Source organism: Dermochelys coriacea, chromosome 6, assembly GCF_009764565.3.
Source record: "Dermochelys coriacea isolate rDerCor1 chromosome 6, rDerCor1.pri.v4, whole genome shotgun sequence".
Classification (NCBI taxonomy): Eukaryota; Metazoa; Chordata; order Testudines; family Dermochelyidae; genus Dermochelys; species Dermochelys coriacea.
Genome location: NC_050073.1, coordinates 83,459,637 through 83,481,783, shown reverse-complemented (window position 1 = coordinate 83,481,783; position 22,147 = coordinate 83,459,637). Strand labels below are relative to the sequence as shown.

At 39.6% G+C, this 22,147-nt stretch overlaps 1 protein-coding gene across 9 annotated transcripts in view; it reads right to left on the bottom strand.

The window, feature by feature from the left end:
- Nucleotides 1-22,147, bottom strand: part of MIPOL1 (mirror-image polydactyly 1) — a 298,592-nt gene that overhangs the window by 230,108 nt on the left and 46,337 nt on the right. For 3 of the 9 annotated variants that reach the window (XM_043516946.1, XM_043516951.1, XM_043516945.1), the window contains 3 exons: nt 19,660-19,710; nt 10,026-10,152; nt 8,540-8,617 (listed from right to left, as the gene is read on the bottom strand). In XM_043516946.1, coding sequence (XP_043372881.1) covers nt 8,540-8,617; nt 10,026-10,137 — 190 coding nt within the window. In that variant the 5' untranslated portion in view covers nt 10,138-10,152; nt 19,660-19,710. Of the gene's footprint in view, nt 1-8,539; nt 8,618-10,025; nt 10,153-13,543; nt 13,595-19,634; nt 19,711-22,147 lie in introns of all 9 variants that reach the window. The other 6 variants (XM_043516947.1, XM_043516949.1, XM_043516948.1 and 3 more) reach the window with 6 other exon arrangements.

Sequence of the window (22,147 nt, the reverse complement as noted above, 5' to 3'; positions counted from 1 at the left end):
TAGAAGAATAAATTTACATATCAGCAGCAGCTCATAAGGGATGGGTAAATATTCTGTTTATCTCTCATTGTAATTCAGGTTAGTTTAAATACAGGGTTTCAGGATATCATTACAGCCTATACGGAGTTATTACATAATTTCCAAACACAGTGACTGGCAGAGTTTTATTCATGCACCCTTGTATTTATGTTTTCTAGAACAACTGAAAACATAAATGGGATAAAGTAAACCTTCCCATTGCATTTTTCTGCTGTTATTGTGATACCAGAAAATTACAATTTATATATGACCAACTCAATTAGCTAAATCTTGATTATTCACAATTCCATTTTATCTACAGCAGGGTCATTAAGTACACTGAAAATTATCTGTATTTACCAATATATTCAACATTCCCTATCACATTTGGATAATTAAAGTTCTATTGTATTTTGAATTCTGAACAAAACAAAAACACACTACTCTTTAAAAGATTTTTCCTTTAAAGATTTCTTTTAATTTTAGGTGTCCACCACAACAAAAAGAAAGGAAAGGTCACTTTTGGCAATAAAATGCCAATAAAAATCATTCAGAACAAGTGGTCTATTAAAGATGCAGGTTAAATCTCTGACGCTAGTCTCCAATGCACTCCCCAGAGAACAAGGGCTGTTTTTTAATGAAATTTTTTGTTATGTCTTTTCTCATCTTACCTGTGCTAATGCAGGCCTGTTCTGGATTTAAGCTTCATTCTAGTTGATAATAAAATAGCAATGAAGGTTTCTAAAGAAGGAAACAACCAATTCTTCTTGTACCTGCGATAGTTCTTCTAAAGGTGATTCTGAGGCATAGTATAAAAGATGGCTGTGGCAATAACGGCCACTACCCTGAGCGCACATTTAAAGTCTTTTTAAAGTTAGCGGTACCCCCATTTTTAAAGACTAAAATGATACAAAGTGAAATATTTTAAGGGGTTCATTGACCCAACCCTTTAACCAAGTAATAAATGCATGGTACTTATAAAGCACTGAGTTTTCTAATCAGTGTATAATCATTAACAACAATCTTCATAATATTGCTCTGAGAGTTAGGTAAATGTTGCAAAGCTTTAATTTTGTGTCTGGTGGAGAGCAGTTAGGGAGACTCTTACAGCCCCCATGCTCCATCCAACCCACATGCAAACAGTTTCCAATTTAGTGATTTAAAGTTTATGGGGTGGGGGGTGAGTGGCTGGAGGGGGAGGGAAGGTTGTTTTTGGAGGGCAGATCACATAATATGTGAGTTCAGTCAGTCAGACAATCATTTAGTGTGGCTAGAAGTCTAACAATCAAAGAGAACAAAACAACTTCCCCACAAAATTAATTTCAGTTTCATTTTTAGATCTCTCAACCTTCAGATCCCTTCTCTCTTCCCAGGGTTCTTTTGGGGTGTCCTGTTCCACATTCCTCAACCTGATTTTTTTTGTCTCCCTCCTTATGTCCACTGTTGCCCTGTTGTTTCTACCCCCTCCACCTGTGATGTTTTCTCTTGCCCCTTGTGCCTCTTCTGCTTCCAACATCATGCTGCTTATCCTGCTCCCCCTGTGCTTGCTCTTTGGAGGTCCCTTTATCTTGATGTAAGCACTAGGGTGGGTTTCCCATCTCTGAAGGCAGAATGAGAGGAGGAAACGGCTGCGGTTTCTCCTGCTGCAGCATTCGAAGGGAGAAGATCTGAGCCAAGCATGTTGAGTGTGGTTCCACTCTGCCCCCCCCCCCACATCAACTATACTCTTTGAGCGAGAGGCATCAGTCACCACCTCCCCACAACAGCCACAGCAGCACTTTGTGTTTTGGAGAAAGAAGAAGCATCACCTCAAGTCTGTACCCAGTCAACTCTTGAGCCAATTAGGGCTTTCGCTGGAGGTGAGAAGCAGTTTTACAGCCGGGTCTTACCCCCAGAGCTTCATTGAGTAAGTTAGAAGGCTAAAGTGCTAAGTGGCAGTGGAGCAGAAGCTCACCATCCCTTACCGGGGATGACTCCAGCCACACAGAAGTTCCTGTAATTCCATGGCCAATTTAGAGCTTTGTGCTATCCTCATTTTACAGAGAGAGGGGAACAGACACAGATAAATTAAGAGACTAGATCAAGGTGACTCTGCAAGTCAATAGCAGATGTGGGATTGGATTCAGCAGTTCCTGGCTCCCAGACCCACACTCAGTCTCTTGGACAATTTACATCTAACTATATACGTAACTAATGCAATGGGAGTTTCAGGAACACAAGGAGAATAGCACAGACTTCCCTCAGTGGCTTAGTATTTCTTTTCAGTGTTACATCAGGACTTACATTTCATTCCATTTAGAAAGAAAGAAATCATAATAAAATCTTTATGCTACGAAATCATCACAGTCAGACAGAGCTCCTTACTAACATGGTCTATATCTTTCATGGAAATTGAGGGTTTTGTTTGTTTGCTTTTAATAAAAACATCAACAACAAATGTGTCTTGGCTAACTTTTAAACCCATTTTACATCTACGTTCCAAATGTGTGTAGCTGTACATATCAATTACAATGAATTTATCTGGGATTATTGATAACTAATGGAAGTAACTTGCAAGTGAAGTAAATGCAATACATACATGATATATATTTCTAAAGAGGTTTCATTTCTTAATACATTTTCAGTATACTATAAAATGGAACAACATATTTATAAATATACTGAAATATACATCATAATTTTGCTGACATAAGGAAAAAGCTCTAGATTTTCAATGCTAGGTACCAAAATTTGCATGTACCTAACCAACATGTGTATAACTCACATGCATGTACAAATACATGAAGGAAATGCACAGACATCACATATAAGAATGGCCATATTGGGTCAGACCAAAGGTCCATCCAGCCCAGTAACCTGTCTACCGACAGTGGCCAATGCCAGGTGCCCCAGAGGGAGTGAACCTAACAAGTAAAGATCAAGTGATCTCTCTTCTGCCATCCATCTCCACCCTCTGACAAACAGAGGCTAGGGACACCATTCCTTTCCCATTCTGGCTAATAGCCATTAATGGACTTAACCTCCATGAATTTATCCAGTTCTCTTTTAAACCCTGTTATAGCCCTAGCCTTCACAACCTCCTCAGGCAAGGAGTTCCACAGATTAATTAATTTCATTTGGTGGCCCCTAGTTCTTATATTATGGGAACAAGTAAATAACTTTTCCTTATTCACTTTCTCCACACCACTCATGATTTTATAGACCTCTATCATATCCCCTCTTAGTCTCCTCTTTTCCAAGCTTAAAAGTCCTAGCATCTTTAATGTCTCCTCATATGGGACCAGTTCCAAACCCCTAATCATTTTAGTTGTCCTTTTCTGAACCTTTTCTTATGCCAGTTTATCTTTTTTGAGATGATATGTGCACACACAAGGCAGCTGTACATGAACACTAAGTATTTAAATGCATAAACCAGGCACTCGCAAATATATCTGAGGAACTGTATGTATCTAACTATGATAATCTGGCCCACATGTTTATTACTTTCCCCCACCCCTCTTCTGTTTTTCCTGGGGATAAGGGGGGAAATTCTTGAACATGATAGTAAATTAGAATCAGCATAGCACACAGTAAATTCTATGGCAATTTCCACACGATGCTATGCCAATGCAACTCAAATCCAACCTACATCATCACAACCTGATTAAACTGTAGGACTCTCAACAGTCAGCGACATGCATGCTAAATTTGGTACAAATTAAAGTGCTTTTGATGAAGCAGACAAATGTCCTCTAGGGACTAAGATAAAACCAGTGTATTCATTTTAATTGTCACCACACTAGAATTTGACACCCGATCTTTTGAAACTCTGGTTCATTAGCTCACTACACCAACATGTAAAATGAGAAGGAAATATATTACTGATCTTATTCTGTGATACTTATATAACTATGGTTGAAGGTGTTAATTAAAAACTCCTATTTTCAAAACTTATAAACTTTGTGCTCATAACTCCTTCTCCAGAAAGAAACTGGGCATGCAAGATTCCAGCTGGGATCATAATTTGTTTTAAAATAAAGTTTTAAACACAAATAATCAGAATTTTGAGTTATAGAAAACAGCAGTGAAAACTTTGGATACTTTTTGGCCACTCTCACAAATAAAATAAATGAGGGAGTTATTATTTATTTTACAGTAGCACCTATACATCCAAATCAGGGATCAGGACCTCATTATGCTGAAAATTCTTTTAATTTTCATGCACACTTACTAAAAGACAATTCCTTCTCCTAAGGAGTTTAAACTCCAGGGTTGTTTGATAACACAATGCTGATAACTCGACTCTCATACTATTTTTTTTTTACTATGTAATCATATGGGGCAAAAGAAGTTGTTGGTCTGGTGACTCTTTGTATCTTTGAAATTCAGTTTTTCCAATAATAAAATGTAATCTTTTAAAAAAAATCCAAATTAAAAAATAAAAGCAAAAACCACAAGCTTTGTAAGTATTTGGCCTGTTAAGTGAACAAATCACTTTGCCACTTTTAAAAGCAACAAAAAAGGGACAAATTAAGTTACATACTTTTACAAAGTTAGTAATTCTAGATGTACAGCAATCAGATTATCATGATCATTTTCTCCAGTTTGGCATCAGCGATAGAAAATCTCTTGTCATTTTTGGTTAAGAGATCAAAAACTACACGGCTGTTACTCTGAAACCTGTCATTATGCAAGGCACTGAATTTAGCGGTATAGAGTGGAATGCTCAAATAAATTTGTTAGTCTCTAAGGTGCCACAAGTACTCCTTTTCTTTTTGCGAATACAGACTAACACGGCTGCTACTCTGAAACATATCCAAGAAGGGTTATCTCCCTCCTTTCCTTAAACCAAATAAATTCACACAATAATACAACATAGACAAAAAGATCACAACTGCAAAAAGTATAACAAATGTGAACATATTTGTAGTTAACAATGAAACATCCCCTGAGCCCTTCAAGCACACCTTTCAAATATAGCTCATCACATGGGACATCACTCAGTTCAAACACAAATTTACCTCCAAGTAAATTTACCTGCCATTTTTCCAAATCCTGCTATTTCCTGTGAATTTGTATAAAAATGTTGAATCTTGAAGTTTAGTTCACAGAAACCTATATACCTAAAAGGAGCCAATGCCGTTCCAAGCCTCCTCATGTACTTTTATTTATTTATATTTGTGTGTTCTCCATATTTTGGTGCTTTGCCACACATTTAGGCCATCACCAGATAAAAGTTTTACATCCCAATTTACAACTTCTTTTAATTTGCATGCAAACTTTATACACACATTTGTAAGATTAAATTTCTTTTTAGAATAGACTATAGTCCTATGCTTTCGGGCTTGGAATCTGAGCATTCATCTGGAAATGAAACAGTTTTCACTGGCCAGCTGCCAATGATCCTAAACCATTACATCTAAGAATACTTGAGAGAAATATGTGAGAAACCACTATCCCCCTATTAAAAACGAGATCCTGTGGACATAAACAGTAAATTTAAATTAGACCCAAGACCAAAATGGTAATCCTTACACACAGACTAGTTTTTAACTCTCTCTAATACGTACAAACAGAGGCAAAAGCATGTCTTCAATTCATGAAGACATTTATAATCCAAACAGTCTGGAGGTTTCAAAGACCGACTGAATTCCAAAACAAAATTTAAAATACAGTGTCCTTCTTAAACTGCTCTCTCAAATGTTTTATTTTCTGGAATACATAAACAAATTGCCCAATGTACCATGCAATTATTAAAACTGCCATTTCTCCAGAGGTAATAACTTATCTTTCCAATCTCTTTGTTTGGTTGGGTTTCTTCTAACCACATGAATTTAACCTTAGCCATGCCTAATGGTATTTGCTTATGCTGTAAAACAGGTTCTGAATCAGAAATAGTCATTAGGAGCTATTTCTAGAAGCAACTTATGTGGAGGGGAATATTGGAGGCAGTATAGTATCCAATGCAGGAAGGAAAAACAGCTAAGAGGACAGCATGGAGGATTGAGGGACACAAACAATGGCAAGTTTACTACTTTAATTATCCAGGTAGAACACCTGAAGTTGTTTTGGATGTAGTGGGTCATCCAAAAAAAATCAGATGTTCACCTAGGTTACATAAAAGGCCTTTACCTGTTACCAATATGGCAACCAGGCCAATTACACCAATAAAGGATCTAGGCTTTTAGTACTGGAAAACAGTTTCAGGGAGTTATTTGTTTGAAATAATATTTTTCAATTTAAACCAAAGTGATGACAAGGAGCTCTGTATGCCCAACTGATCTCAGTAAATCACAACATAAAAACTATTAACACTGTTAATAGTAAGTACCTCTTTCTTATTTATCTGTATCCATAGGAAAGTTAAGAATCATACGATTTGTAAATTACTAATTACAACTTAATTCTATGTTATGCTATACATGCTTTCATCTGCAATATTTCATAAAGTTATATCATATCTTTTATTGGACCCATAAACATTTGCATGAAATAATGTCCTTTCCTAAGCAATATAAAACTTTGAAATCCTTTCATCAGAAGTGATATTGCAAATAAATGGAACTCATTAAATAGCCAGCCGTTTTTTTAAAGATTCTGTAAGCTATGAAATACCATTTATTGAAATTTGACAGGAAATGTTTAATGCACAGTGAATTTACAGTACTCATTGTTAGCTACTTTGGAACAGTTAACCTTTTGAACCTTTCTTAGGGTATGCTGACCCCTAAAGGTCTAAAGGTACTGCATTTGAATTATCTAAATAAAATTGAAAATATAGTATAGTGAAAGACCAATTCTCCAGTTTTCCACTTAGCTACTGCACTGAGAATATTTCATAAGTTTTTGGTTCCGAAATATTTTTCAGCTACCTCAGCAGGCATTCTACATAATGGGGATTAAAATATGCCTGTAGATTGTTTTTACATACAGTATCACTCCTAGAAAATTAGGAATCTCCAAACCAGTAAGAAGCAAATCCCCTCCCCCAAAAGAAAAAGAATGCTTTCTCTTGCCTTGCAAATGCAAGACTGGTTTTATGGCATATTTGAAATTTATTCTCTTTGGAGAAACAGTGGGGAGGTGAAAATTTGGGTCACAGATACATGAGGTGCCACTAGGGTTTGCCATAACAGAGGTCTTTGTGGTTAAGGCCATTAGCGGCCTGATTCTTCTCTGCCCCACTCTTCCTAACCCTATCTCTATGCCCATAGTAATGGTCATTTGCCTGTGAGCTCCTCTCTTTCATGAGACACTATGCTCTACCTCCCACATCCTTTCCTTTCTTCAGGATATATGGGCCACTCATGACTTACCATCTCTCCATTAGACCTCTTAGGCATTCTGTTCCTAGAAGAATCTAGCCCATTCATGTGATACCACCTTAGACACTTAATTCTCATGCAGTTCCCCCATGAGATACCCCTCTCCCCTGGAACTCTCTATGTAACCACTGAAAAGACATATCTGAGAACTCACTTTGGTTCTTTCCAATATAAGATGACTCTTCCCCTTCCCAATCAGGAGGCTAAAGATATGTCTACACTGCAGCTGGAAGGTGTGATTCCCAGCACGGGTAGACTTTCACTATCTCAGTTAGAACTAACATGCTAGAAACAGCAAGGGGGACGTTGCGGCAATGGCAGTGGCTTGTGATAGCCCCCGGAGTCCAAGACCGTCTGACCCTTTGGGTCCAAGCTTGGTCGGTGAGCCCAAGCCCCTGCCAGCGCAGCAACATCCACCCTGATATTTTTAGCATGCTAATTGAAGCTGAACTAGTGCAAGTCTGGCTATCTGTGCTGGGACTCACACCTCACAGCTGCAGTGTAGACATATTCTAAGAGTCCCAACTCCTAACATGGTGCCAAGTGCCCTCAAAGCCCCATTGAAGTCAACAGAGGAGACACCGCACATTATTGGATCAAATGCTACACTGTCATGTGATTTGAACTAAGGTAATATTAAGAATTTTTAAAATATTAATAACAAGATTTTGATTCCCACCACAATGAGGGTCTGAATAACAGAAAAAATACCATGACTCTTAATTTTAAGATAAAATTTTTTTTATTAAATTCGTGAAAGAACTTAGTTAGAAAGTAATGGCATTTTGGGGGCAAGGACTGTCTTTTTGTTCTGTGTTTGCACAGTGCCTAGCACAATGAGGTCCCAGTCTATGCCTAGGATTCCTTAGCACTACAGTAATACACATAAGTAATAATAATACTGAATATCACAACTGAGAGTTTAACTGAAGTCCCTTAACATTGCAAAATACCAAAAAGCTACAGTAATCTACAAAAAACTAAACTGGTTGAAGATTTACACATTTTTTCTTTCATGGAAGTTTTAAAATTCCATTTTAAAAGACATAATCTTGCAGCTGCTTTTCTTTCACCCCAAATGTTTCCAAGAGGCAGAGCAAAATGATTGCGGAAAAAAAAGTCACTTCGATATATCAGCAAGAACAAATACATTCCAGTCAGTACCTAGCACTGGTACACCACCTGGGGTTACGCATTAACACCTTAAAAGTCCTTACCTTTTGACCAGTCCTCCATTTGTACTTCTGAACTTGTTGATCTGGCACTCACTCTGGTTTTTGCTCCAGATTGCAGAGCTAAAATAAGCCAACTCTAGATAAATAAACTTGAAACAATATATTAGAACACACCTATGCCTACCCTTTATTTGACAGAGAATTTACAAGACAAATGATTTTTAAAATATTTATAGTAGGACAATGAACTCTGTGTATTTTAACAGTTAATGCTAAGCTATGCTTCTCAGTAAAAGATTTTTTTCTTCACACATTTAGTTTATGAAATGGTTTATTCAGCTTTCTGCTGGGTTTAATGCCTTTGTAGAAGTATTTGTTAGTTTGCCACCTTGTTCAAGTCCTGATCTTGCAAACACATGCAACCAAGTGTAGCATTTACTACAGCAAGTAGTTCCATTGAAGGCAAAGGCATTGTTCACCACTGTGGCAAGTGCTACTCGTGCTAGTAAGTACTTGCGGAATTGAGTCCTTGAGCTGTTTATAATGTGCTTGTGTTTGTGAATTTTTCATGAGAAACACACAAAATAACCATGAACATTTTCAACTTGTACTTTAAGCTTGTATTTAAGAAGGCAATTCAAACCTCTACAATAAAAATAACTGCACTTCATATATACTGTTCCATATTATATACTATAATATAAAACTAAACTTTTCAACTAGTCATGACAATATTTAATTATGGTTTAGGGTATATTTACTGTATTGATAAGTACTTCTTTAGATTTTCATGAACTATTTAATCTGATGGATTTTTAAGACTCTCTCTATAAAACATTTTATTTCATTTTTACATACAACATATTATCTGATGATACTTTGTCTAAACACTTTACCATACACTTTATTTGTGAGCTTTGCTTTTTGTTTATCATCTACGTTTACCATAAACTTTCATATTTACTCTAGCATCGCTTTTTAAATTATCTATAGCAACAGCAATTTTTTACCCTTCAAGTACAGGTGTTGGTGAAACATCGAAAAATAAATACTATATTGTATTCTGCATTTGTCTAAAAATACAGTGTGAAGAGGTAATGTATGGGCTAATGAAAATGCACAGAGAATTACCATCTCTGCAAATAAATCTGATGTAGGGTGAAAAACCTTAAAAGTGAATGCATAAAATCCAGTAAATGATACCAAGATAAAGGTTTCTCTTACCTGCTCCCCACTTATTAGTGAAGAAGTGGGGGCGGGTGGGGGGGGAGGAGAGTTTTCCTTCTATGCTACATCAAAAACTGAAGGGCCTGTCATTTCTAATTTGAGATTATAAAAAATTAATTCTGAAGACCACTGATAAGATTTTATTTATTGAGACTAACATTTACTGTAAACACTCAAGAATTAATAATATCTCTAGCTCATATTTGTCCTAAGTCTAAGTGTACATGATGAAAGCAGTGCAAGTGTTTATTTGATGTGCTTGCTTCTTAAGAGTGAAAGAAAAGATAACTTTACCGCATACCTAGAACAGTGAGTGCTTTACAAAAGTCCTCAAATGAAGCCGTAAGCTTCTTCTTTTTTGATTCTGTATAACTGTTGATTTGGAGTTGGCAACCTTTTTCTAAGTTCCTCATTTACTTTTGGATTAGCTGAAAATATAGAAGGTTATTAATATCAAAGAAATATGTTTCTGTCAATGAAGCCATTTCCCTACATATTGCACAAAAAGATTCATAATAATTGCAGTCTTTTAATAAGATATTCATATAGCAAGACATGAAGAAAATACAGTCTTTAATAACCTCCAGAGTATTTTAAAACATGTCTTAGAGCCTTAATGTGCCTAGTAATATACTATTTAAAACCATAATTTTATCCCTGTACAATATACAGTCATTCTTCCTCGTGATTTACCCAGCTAATGAATGCCAGCAATTAGTAAAATGTAATCCCATTGCACAATCATTTTAATGCTTTTAGCACTCAGAAAAGTAAACATCGAATTAATACTGCTCAAGCCATATCAGATCCTAGCTGGAAGCAAGCAATTATAGTTCAGCTCCTCAGGTGTAATTAAATGATTGGAATGATTTAGTTCCATAAATGCAAGTTAATTCATAAGCAAGCAACAAATATACTGGGAGTAATTACAAGAAACATTGACAGTCTAAGCAGGGCATGTTCTTTTATGTACCTGTTGTAGGAAAAGGCTGCCCTCTCCTGGAGATCATAGTGAATAATAAATTTACTGAATAATGAACTCCATAACTTGGAAAATGGCATAACTTTTAGAGGTTGTAGCTTCTCTCATATGACACACAAACACTCATAATTAATGAATAGAAACTGTTTTGTTTTACATAGAGAGAAAGTCAACTATGGTCATCAAATTATGTTGGGTAACTTACTGGTAAAAGTCAACTAATACGATTTTTCCAGGCAGTTGGTTTTTTTATTTGTTTTTTTCCCTCTGTTATCAACAAAATATTACTTTTCAAAATATCTCATTATTCAGTTTTGCTAAGTAAGTGTCCAGGCTTATTCTTAAAAAAATCCACCATAAAACGTAGCTTATACACAATATTTGCAAGCAAGACAACATATGTTTCCGTAAGGTACTCTAAGTGACATTGAGTAACAAAACTAACTACAATGTTACCATTCTGACAGCATTGAGTAACTCATACAAATCAACAAGAAGTTGGGCATGGTCATAAAAGTTTCTTTGTGAATGAATCACTAAAGAATTGCAATACAGTGTTCTACTTAAATTCCCTTTTGAAATGAAATGAAAGTTTTGTAATTGATCTATTACCGCAGGCATTACTGAGTGCTTTTATTAAGGAAACAGTCTTCTGGTTAACCTAATTAAAGTGATAATCAAAATAAATGAAAATTTATGAAACAGTGGAAGAATATACAGGAAACAGGATGCTACATTTAGAAGCGAAGGGTAAGAGAAGGGTTGGAAGAGGCAAAACTAGATGGATGAATGTCACACAAAAGAATTTGATTAGCTCCAGAGTTTCCAAGGAACTGCTGCAAGACAGACTGGAATGAAGAAGAAGGACTCAAAGAGCATTGATTCCATATAGATGGGTCTAAGGCGAGAAGAAGGTGACAATATACCACTGGGGAAAAGGTTAAATCAAATTCTAAAAATGGTAAGAGGAAATTAAGGCCACAAAACAACATATTTCAATGACACAATTCAAGATTGATTTAAAATGCTCTTTCCTTATTCACAATCCTTCAATTCAAGGTGGTATCAATTATACATATCCTGTTTTGATATTATCATAACATCCTATTATAGCTTCCGTCCTGTACACATCAGCAACTAACCAGAACATTAAGCAAGGAAAATTATAAATTGACTATAACTGTGGCATGCCACATCCAATAACTGCAAAAATAAGGCTTTGCAAATTTAAGTGAAAAGTTACTTATGTACCTAAGTATAAATTTACTAATAACGTCCCAGTTTTTAAACGAGTTCCAGCCCTAACCTGTCTTTATATATTGCTTTCTAGTAAAGTATACAGAGAATATGTAAACAGTATTTGCAAATGTCCTGTATATGGTCTTTTCCACAAACACTGAACTTACAAAAAGTACATTCAAAAACATGGTTAATACTCTTTAAGACATTGAATAGTTCCTTACTAATAAGATTTCCTGCTAGCAAAATAAGTCTCTGTTATTGAGCTTTACACACTTAAAAACAATCAGAGGCCATGGACAAATATCTGAGGACACTATACTCATTGTGAGATGAAATAAATCAAATTATTTTAAGAAGTCACATTTCCAAGTTTAAAATGTACAGCACATTTGCTTTGCCCTTTGATGTCACAGTCTTATTTTTCTATTCAAATCTTGTACACTGTAAGTTAATTGCTTTTGGAAACTACTTATTATTCATGTAAAAATTAATGTGCCAATGTGTTTAAATCCTTTTAAATGACCATTCATGCATCTTTCTTCTTTAAGTACCGATGAAATCTGTCAAAGATATCAATGCAAGATGGTCTTAAAGAAAGTTCTAATAAAGATTCTTTTCTGCTAACATAAGATTTTCATTTTTGCCAACTTTACTTAAATTCCATTAATTTTTTAAGCTGCTTTTAATAAATTCACCAAGTAAAATTTTTTAGGCCCCATAGTCTGTCATTTGTGTTCCAGCTGACTTTATGAATATTAATAACAGTGTTATCCTGATTAAATAGGCTTCATATGAAATCCCTGTGAATCCTATAGCTCAGACATCTCATTTTTCCAACTCTTTATGAATTTGGATTCAGATATTAAACTGGAAAAAAATCTTAAAAAACAGATTTAATGGTACATTTGTGTATTCTTAAGCAAAAATTAGATAATCTAATGATTCAAATAATTAAAACCGATAGCCTGAAATCTTAATATGTGGACCTTTCTGTAAACATGCAACATATTTTAACTCTAATGAAAACTTCAACACTTTCCAGAACAAAGCATTAAGGATCTATTATAAAATACTAATGTCTGTCCTTACACTCACCTTAAACAACAGATGATATAGTCTTAACTCACGTATATGAGTTTTAGAGTTGCAAAAAGGATTCCTAAAGTTTCCTTAAAGGAAAATAACTATTGATGGATCTTTGGTTATGTACATTTAAATACCAAATACATGCACACAGTGCTTTTATTACAGTTTAAGTACAATGATTTCAATCTTTTAATACTTATAAAACCATACTCATATCAGACACCCAAATTAAATTAAACAACATTAATATTTACCTGGTGTACTTCTGTTCTCATTCAAAAATGGCCTAAGTTTTCTAACAGGGTCCCGCCAAAGTACACACATGCTCTCAGCTAACAAATCCTTAGCTATATGCATGGGCAACTCTGATTTATGTACATGCACTAGAGGTTCTGTACAGCTTTGTCAGACATCAGATTGAAAAACTGGGACAAACTGTCCTGTGTTATAGCCAGTACAAAAAGTTACTTTATTTTCATCATGCAATATGAAATAGAAGCATCACTTACCTCATTCAGTTAGGGCCCAATCCTGCAAAGGGACCCCTGCAATCTTTAGCCCTAGGTATAAATGTTTGCTTAGATGGATTCCATTGCAAGAACAGGGCCTTAATTATTAGATTTACTAATCACCAAGATTATTTAATTCACTCATTATCAGAAGAAGAGGATGATTTATTTTTAGACTTCAGTCACTTTCTACAATGTATGAACAAATTAACTTTCCAGCTAATGAGGATTTTCTACAGCCTGTATGCACTGTATGTGTATCTCTGTCCTTCACTATAGTATGCATTTTTATTGGTTTGGTGCCCACAACATGCTAGGTGCTTTGCAGACTTATTAAATGATTGAGCTGGTTCCTTATCTGTTTTCCCTACTGTCTGAACTAGCAGAGTACTCTTTTAGTACACTTAGTAGAGATATATGTTTTTGGCAGTATCAGTATAAGGTTAGGCCTGATCTCTTCTCGTGTACCATTACATGATTATATCATTACATATTGGGCACTGAGCTCTTAGAATAACAGTGAACCACCAATACCCTGCAAAGCACTGTTTTGAGTGAAGGTTGGTATGTGAAAGGGTGTGATCTACTGATTTCTGCACAGTTGTTCTACTTTCCTGTACTAGAAGGAATACAGTCAAATTCATTTAGGATGTGTGGGCTGACCAAGCAATTTGACAAAACCCATTTACCTAAACCAAACTGACTACTTATGAGAGGCGCATGCCAGTGGTTCTTAAACCTTAGATGTAAACAAGGTCTTACAAGAATGTGTCTCATGGACACCTCTTCTACCATTCAGAACTGCATAGCACGCCAGTGCAACCACAGCAATCATTTATACAGAAAATATTCAGAAAGCCTTTAATTTATCTATAACTACCTTGACTGTGATTTAGCCACGTTAATAAAGGAGGAGCTGGAGGCAGCACCTTGTGACCAGCCAGGTCTCCACACACCCACAGCAAGTGATCCATAGACCACACTTTGGATATGGATACCACAGATTTGTGCTATTGCTTACGATTAAAAAAAAACTCCACAACAAATAATTTTCTTTGAACATTTTCTGTACCAGATTCTGCTTCTCTCTTTGAAGTGTATTAAGTCCGTTCTTGTTACTACTGTTCATATGGCCGTAACATCCAAACACCCAATCAGGATCAGGGCCCCACTGTGCGAGGCACAGTACAAACCCACAATAAAACATGGTCCTTATCCTGAAGAGCTTACCATCTAACTTGAAACAAGCTATAGGTGAGCCAAGTCATCATGTGATCTTATATGTACATATTTATGTTCCTGAATTGTGTTTTTCTTTATTTGTTTTGGGTTGTTTTTTATATATATATTCGCTGTAAGTGCTGCTCAGCCTGTTGTTAGTTGGCTGATTTTCTTTTAGATGTCACACCAGATGTGGGTCTTGAACGGGGATGCTGGAACAATTTGTATAATGGGGGTGCTGAGAGCCACTGAACCAAACTGTAAACCCTGTATATAATAGAAGTCCCTTCAAACCAGGAGGTGCGGCAGCACCTATGGTCTTGAGGAGTGGTTTGAAGGAGAGAATGGATGGATTAACTCAGGAAGTGTATTACATGTGCAAGAGGTGGCATGGCAGCATAGAGAGAGTTGTAGGAAAAGAGCAAATAGACATTCACTTGCAGCTTCCATCTCTATCATCTCTACCACAGGGAAACTCAACATCCCCTTCCCAAATGACAAAGACAGACAGTCTAACTGTGCTCTCTTGAATAACTATCTCAATCAGTTATTTTGGGAAAGGACAAGATTCTCTACGGAGCGCTCCTTTCCTCCTCTCTCCTTGATAATGGGCTCCAACTCCTTTCACAAAGTCACATAACCCTCCTCATGTATTGAAAAATCTGAAATTACATACAGAGAGTGGCCCCCTGTCATATTACCTTCCTTGATAGAGTAAGGCTGAATAGGATTTCATTTAAAGCTCACCAAAACTTATCCTACTGTGGTTACCAGTTGTCTCCAGACAGCAACATAAGTGCTCCATCCCTCCATCCCAAGTTTAAATGAGCTGCCTCCATGCCAGCCCATGAAGCAAGAAACAGGACCTTGGACTCAATATAGTGATTCTCATCTTAACAGGCTTTGACTGAAATTAAGTATTTATCCTTTTTCTGTAAAGGATGAATTAGTAGAATTGCTCCATTATCTGAACAAGTAGTGTGTTTGGAGCCAAAAAACTCTGAACTGTACTCCTAATGTGTATACTTAGTTAGCTGACAAATATTCCTTCTATATACGTGACCAGATATTGTTCATTACACTAGGTCAGGGGTGGGGAATCTCCGGCACCCGGGCTGGATCCGGACTGCTGCTTCATTTCATCTGGCCCAAAGCAAGTCTCTGCGCCGTGGGCCGGAATCCCTGAGACTTGGCGCCGCCCCCACAGGGTTGGAGCTGCGAGTGCCGGCTCGGCCCGCTGCGGGAGGAAACTGGGGTTGCCAGGTCATTAAAAGTCTGGTCAGCTCTGCACAGCTCCCAGAAGCAAACGACATGTCCCTGCGGCCCCTAGGCGGAGGGGCGATCAGGGAAACTCTGCGTGCTGCCCCAGCCCCCAGCACCAGCTCCGTAGCTCCCATTGACCAACTGTGGCCAATGGGAGCTGCGGGCGTGGGCAGCACGCACTGTGCAGAGCCCCCTGGCCCCTCCACCTAGGGTCTGGACATGGTGGCTGCTTCTGAGAGCAGCCTGGAGCCAGGGCAGGCAGGGAGCCTCCCTTTGCCCCACCGACCTGGAGCTGCCTGAGGTAAGTGCCGCCCGACCACAGCCCATACCCCGTACCCCCTATCTCAGGTGGGAACCCCCTCCCACACCCTAACTCCCTCCCAGAGCCCGCACCCCATGCCCCAAATCCATGCCCCAGCCCTAGCCCCCTCCGACATCCAAACTCCCTCCCACAACCCGAACCTCCTCCTGCACCCCAACCCCCTACACCAGCCCTGAGCCTGTCCCACACTCCAAACCCTTTGGCCCCAGCCCAGAGTCCCCTTCCCACAGCAAGGTACCCTGAACCCCTCATTTCTGGCCCCACCCAGAGCCTATGGGAAGCCCCGAGCCTCCATGCCCCTGACACATAGGGCTGTCTAGCCCGAGACTGATTTTTTCTGTGGTTTGGTGGCCCCGATAGAAAAAAGGTTCCCCACCTCTGCACTAGGTAAAATTCTGCTGTTTCTACACAAACGTTCTCTTGGGGTTACATCTTTGATAGAAATGCTGTATGCTCTAGGAAAATACCACAGACAGCTCAGTAGATCTGGTTAAAACATGCAGTACTATAAAATCAATAGATGCTAACATTCTTCAGAAGTGTGAAATTCTAAGCAGTTTGTACTTAAAAGAAAAAAAATCGATATAGGTCAACATTAGAACTACAAATTGGCCATGAAAATATGGCCACTAGATGGAAGAAGATATTTGCATAAAAAGGGCAAAATACAAAGTTTACTTAATTTGTTGCATTCCACAATGAGCTTGATAACCACATATTACAAACACCTTTTCATCTTCAGCTGCTCCTCCGTGGCTTTGTTGTCTTTCAAGCAAACACCTCCTGTTTAAGCGACAGGAAACTGAGCTGGCACTCATATAGTTTCCAGTGCATTTTCCCTTGGTGAAGAAGGGATAAGAGGAATGCAGATTTTGAGTTAGAAAAGTCTGGAATTCTGTCCCTAAACTCAGCAGATTTCTGGGGATTCAACCAACACTACTACCATCCATGTGGAGGGGTAGGGTGAGCTTCACAAGGGGAACGTAGATACCCAAGTCCAACAATTAGCCACAACTGCCACTGAGAAAATTCCTGCTCAGCTGCTGCCTAGCCCAAGGTGCCTAAGTTTCCACCATTAAAGGGTCCTGAGGTGCCTAAATGTTGGCCTCTGGGCATGCACATAGTCACTAAGTCCTGACACTGCCCAGTAGCTCAGCACTTAACTCACGCTTAAGCCCCAGTGGGATTCACAAATCAGGAATTCTCCACTTATCTTGCCTTTGGGGCCCAGTTCAGTCGGTATGCTTATAGCATGCCCAAATCCCTGGAAGAATAAGAGGTGGTGGTGGTGTCCTTATGACTTTTAGCCCAAAGGTTAGAGAACTCACCCACAATGTGGGAGAGCTGAATTCAAAATTCCCCATCTGCTTGATGTGGAGCAGGGATCTGAAGTTAGTCTCCACCTCCCAGGTGAGTGCTCTAACCACTGGGCTATAGAGTCTCTCTCTCTCTCTCTCTCTGGCCCAAAGAATATTTAAGTATTTCTACACAGTGGAACAGCTTCAACACAAGAAACAGAGAACCCACACCACCATATCCCACAGCACAGTGATTGGGGCACTCTCCTGAGAAGGAGGAGACCCCAGTTCAAATCCCCCCTCTGCATCAGGCAGAGGGGCGATTTGAACCTAGGTCTCCTACATGCTGGGTGAGTGCTTCATCCACTGGTTTTAAGGCGATAAGGAGGGGGCAACCTCAACCTTCTCATTTTTTCTTGAAAAGAACTGAAGTGGATTAGGCACCAAACTCCAGGAGGGATTCACACAGTGAACCCTCAGGTGAAATGGACACTTCCTTCTGGCCTGAACTTCGGCACCTAAGTCCCTTTCAGAGGCAAGGGTTAGGCTGTGCCCCTCCTCTCAGCATTTTCTTCTGGCTAGTTTAGGTGGCTCCCGAGAAGCATGCTGGCTTTTATGAATCCCATTCTTAGGCGTCTAACTCTCTCCATGGCATTGTATAGGAGCCTGGATGCCTACTCAGGTTTGTGAATTCCACTAGGCAGCAGGACACTTAAAATGTAGACACTGTATGTATGTCTACACTACAGTTAGACACCCGGAGCTCACCAGTACCAGCTGACTCAGGCTCGCAAGGCTTGGGCTGCAGGGCTGTTTAACTGCAGTGTAGACATCTGGGCTCAGGCTAGAGCCTGGGCTCTAGGATCCAGTAAGGTGGGAGGGTCCCAGAGCCTGGGCAGCAGCCCCAGTTGGAATGTGTACATTGCAATTAAACAGCCCCATAGCCTGAGTCAGCAGGCATGGGCTAGCCATGGGTGTCTAACTGCAGTATAGACATAAAGTGCAATGCGGAACAATGCAGCCCTCCAGCCCTTTCCCACCTATGCCCCGCTCTTGCCCCGCTCTTGCTCCTGGGCAGCACTGTTTCTGAACAACCTTGGAGTAGAGACTCCTCCTGATAGCTGCTGCTGCTGCCCCCTGAACCACCACATGGGACTGGATGTAAGTTAATGCTGATAAGGCTAGCACTATCTTACCAGCAAAAATCCTGTGGGGGGAGGGGGGAAGGGGCTGCCAGAGTGCTTGAATGACCATCCTCCTCCCCCCAGCTTTACCTTTTCCTTCCAAACTCCAGAGACTGATCAATTCCTCTTGGAGAGCTTTCCATGGGCCTGTGAAAAGGTGGCAGTATCTGATGCTAGGTGGATAGCACTCCCTCCTTACATGCTCTGTTTCCTAGAACTCCTCATTTTTGATACCATCCACCCATAAAAGCAAAGGCTCAATGTGCTTTCACCAGCCACAGTTTTGCTACTTGCCATGTTGGAAAGATCTTGTAGATCTGTCTAGATATCACACAGTAAAGGAAAAGTTTACACAGACTTAAAAAAAACAACAACCCAGCCTCATCAGGCCACTATAATTTGGAATAGTTCCAAGCCAATATTTGTCCTGTACCTTGGATGTAAGTGACCAGTTACCACTGACACATTAGAGGGGTGCAGGGAGGGAGCCATACAGAAGAGGGAAGATTATATGCTCTCTTGATAAGGAAGTAAAGTTTGAAATTTAGGATTATTTCATAGGGTTAATTAGATACCAGGATCTTCTAAAATATCCTGAAACGTTTTGCCCCAGGCCAAGCTAAACTAAATCACTTAATCTAGGAGGGTACAGCATATAAAAACAAAGTAAGCTTATAGAATAGTTTCCCCAGGGAACAGCCTGTTTTGTTTTTGCTTTTTTGTATTCACATGGAAGCCAAGTTTTGATGAAGTGACACACTCCTCCACAAAAGGCTATATTTCCATAGAACCAACAAATTTACCAGAAAATCAAAAGTCTATAAGCACCCAAAGGAAGTTCAGATCAATCTATGAAACAGCTGGTATGAAAAGTCTGTACTGTTCAAAAGAAAAAGATTATAAGAAACAATTATAATAATTAATTCACATACATATCAAACATATAATAAAAAACACCAGACTCAAGTTTTCATTTACATACAGTAGAACTGTTTTACTATTTTATTGATATATTAAAATCAGGAACCCCCTCATGTCCTGGTGTGGCTTTTTTGGGGGGAAGGGATTTTTAAAAACAACCCTATACGCCATAAACTTGTGCTCTCTGTCTCCTTTCTGCCCTCTAACCCCATAACAAACTCCATTTGCACCTTTATTTATTATTCTCTTCTGTCCATATGCTCAGTAGAGGAAAAGAATCTAGGAAATGATTGGAAGATGACACATGTAACATGGCATGGCAGACACTCTTCCACCTGTGTGTGATATTTTCTTTTATCATGAAATAAGGGCATCAGTCTGTAACTGTTTCCAGCACTGTTTAGCAGACCCATCCAACAGAGTTCCAATAAATATCAGCTTTTCACAGTGATCTGTCAGGTTAATTCTGAGTAATGAGAGCAGACCCCCAAGAATACTGGTTTGTAGGGCAGCCATGAACTAGCCCAGTTTGACCTCTGATGCAGACAGAACTGAAATACTGACCAGACTTTCTGAAACTATTGATTAAAGTAAAGTCCAGAGATATTTCCCATTTACTGAATCATAGAAAAGGACTGAAATGAAAGCAGTAAAAAATGTTGATATGATTAAAGTGAAACTCCAAAACAAACTTTAGAAATGGTTTAGGAGACATCTGATAATATGGCTATATTATCTTCTCTTCGCAAAATCCACTGTACAATAGATCACAAGAGTATCTAAAATTTCCTAATTCTCTAAATTATAGCTTCCGCTACCAGCAACACAAGTCAATATTGTCTTATTCCCCCCCCCAACCCCAATATACTGAAAGAATGAAATTAAAGCAATAGGATGACATCATAGCCTGGTATCATGTCACACACAAGCAAGCAAAGGGGTGTCTCAGTATTGGTATCATGACAAACATGTTTACATGCATGTGGGCCATAATTTTAAACACAACTATATTTCACAATCAAAACAACACAGTCATTTTCAGTAGTTTCGAGAGACAGAAGAAATTTGGAGGAGACGTGGGGAGGGGGGAAGATGACAAATTTAGAAATGAAGTAGAGGAGCTGCAAATCTATTGGCTAAACTGACAGTATCCAAATTTTCTTCAGCCATAATCACCTCTTTACAAATAATCTTCCATTTTTCTGAAAGCCAAATTATTAAAAACATAAAACAAACACGCAGTTTGTGAACAGTCTCTAATTTCTGCACTATATTTAGGGTTGTCAGGTGTTCTGTTTTCGACTGGAATGCCCCGTTGAAAAGAGACCCTGGCTGCTGACAGGGCCGTTAAAAGTCTGGTAGGTAGCAGAGTGGGGCTAAGGCAGGCTCCCTGCCTGCCTTAATTCCATGTGGCTCCCAGAAGCAGCGACATGTTCCCCCTCTGACTTCTATGCATAGAGGCAGCCAGGGGTCTCCGCACACTGTCCTCGCCCCAAGCACCTGCTCTGCAGCTCCCATTGGCCGAAAACCATGACCAATGGGAGCTGTGGGGGCGATGCCAGCTGACAGGGCAGCACACAGAGCCACTTGGCTATGCCTCTGCATTGGAGCCAGACGGGGGACATGCTGCTGCTTCCGGGCTGCCTGAGGTAAGCGAAGGCCATAGCCTTCATCCCTGACTACTCCCCTCTGCACCCCAACCCCGTGCCCCAACCCTGATCCCCCTCCCACCCTCTGAACACCTCAGTCCTAGCCCAGAGCCCCCTCTTGCACCCCAAATCCCTCTTCCCAACCCCACCCCAGAGCCTGTACCCCCAGCCAGAGCCCTCACCACCCCGCACTCCAACCCCCTGCCCTAGCCTGGAGCCCCCTCCCTCACTCTGAACCCCTCATTCCTGGCACTACCCCAGAACGCGCACCTCCAGCCCAGAGCCTATACCTCCCTCCCACACCCCAACCCCCTGCCTCAGTCCAGAGCCCCCTCCCATACTCCGAATCCCTCGGCTCCACCCCCCCAGCCTGGAGCTCCCTCATGCACCCCAAATCCGTCATTTCTGGCCCCACCCCAGAGCCAGCAACCCCAGCTGGAGCCCGCACCCCATCCCGCACCCCAACACCCTGCCCCACCCCAGTGAAAATGAGCAAGTGAGTGAGGGTGGGTGATGAGGGACAGAGGGAGGAGAGATGGAGTCCGTGGGGGTGGGGCTTTGGAGAAGGGAGGCAGGGTGGGGCTTTGGAGGAGGGGCCGGGCAAGGTGTTCACTTTTGTGCGAGTAGAAAGTTGGCAACCCTAACTATATTGCCACTAACTGTAAACACATATAGTCATGTTACATGTACTCAATCCATTCTAGATATAGAACAGAAAAGCTAGAAGCCCTTTTGTATCCCTTACA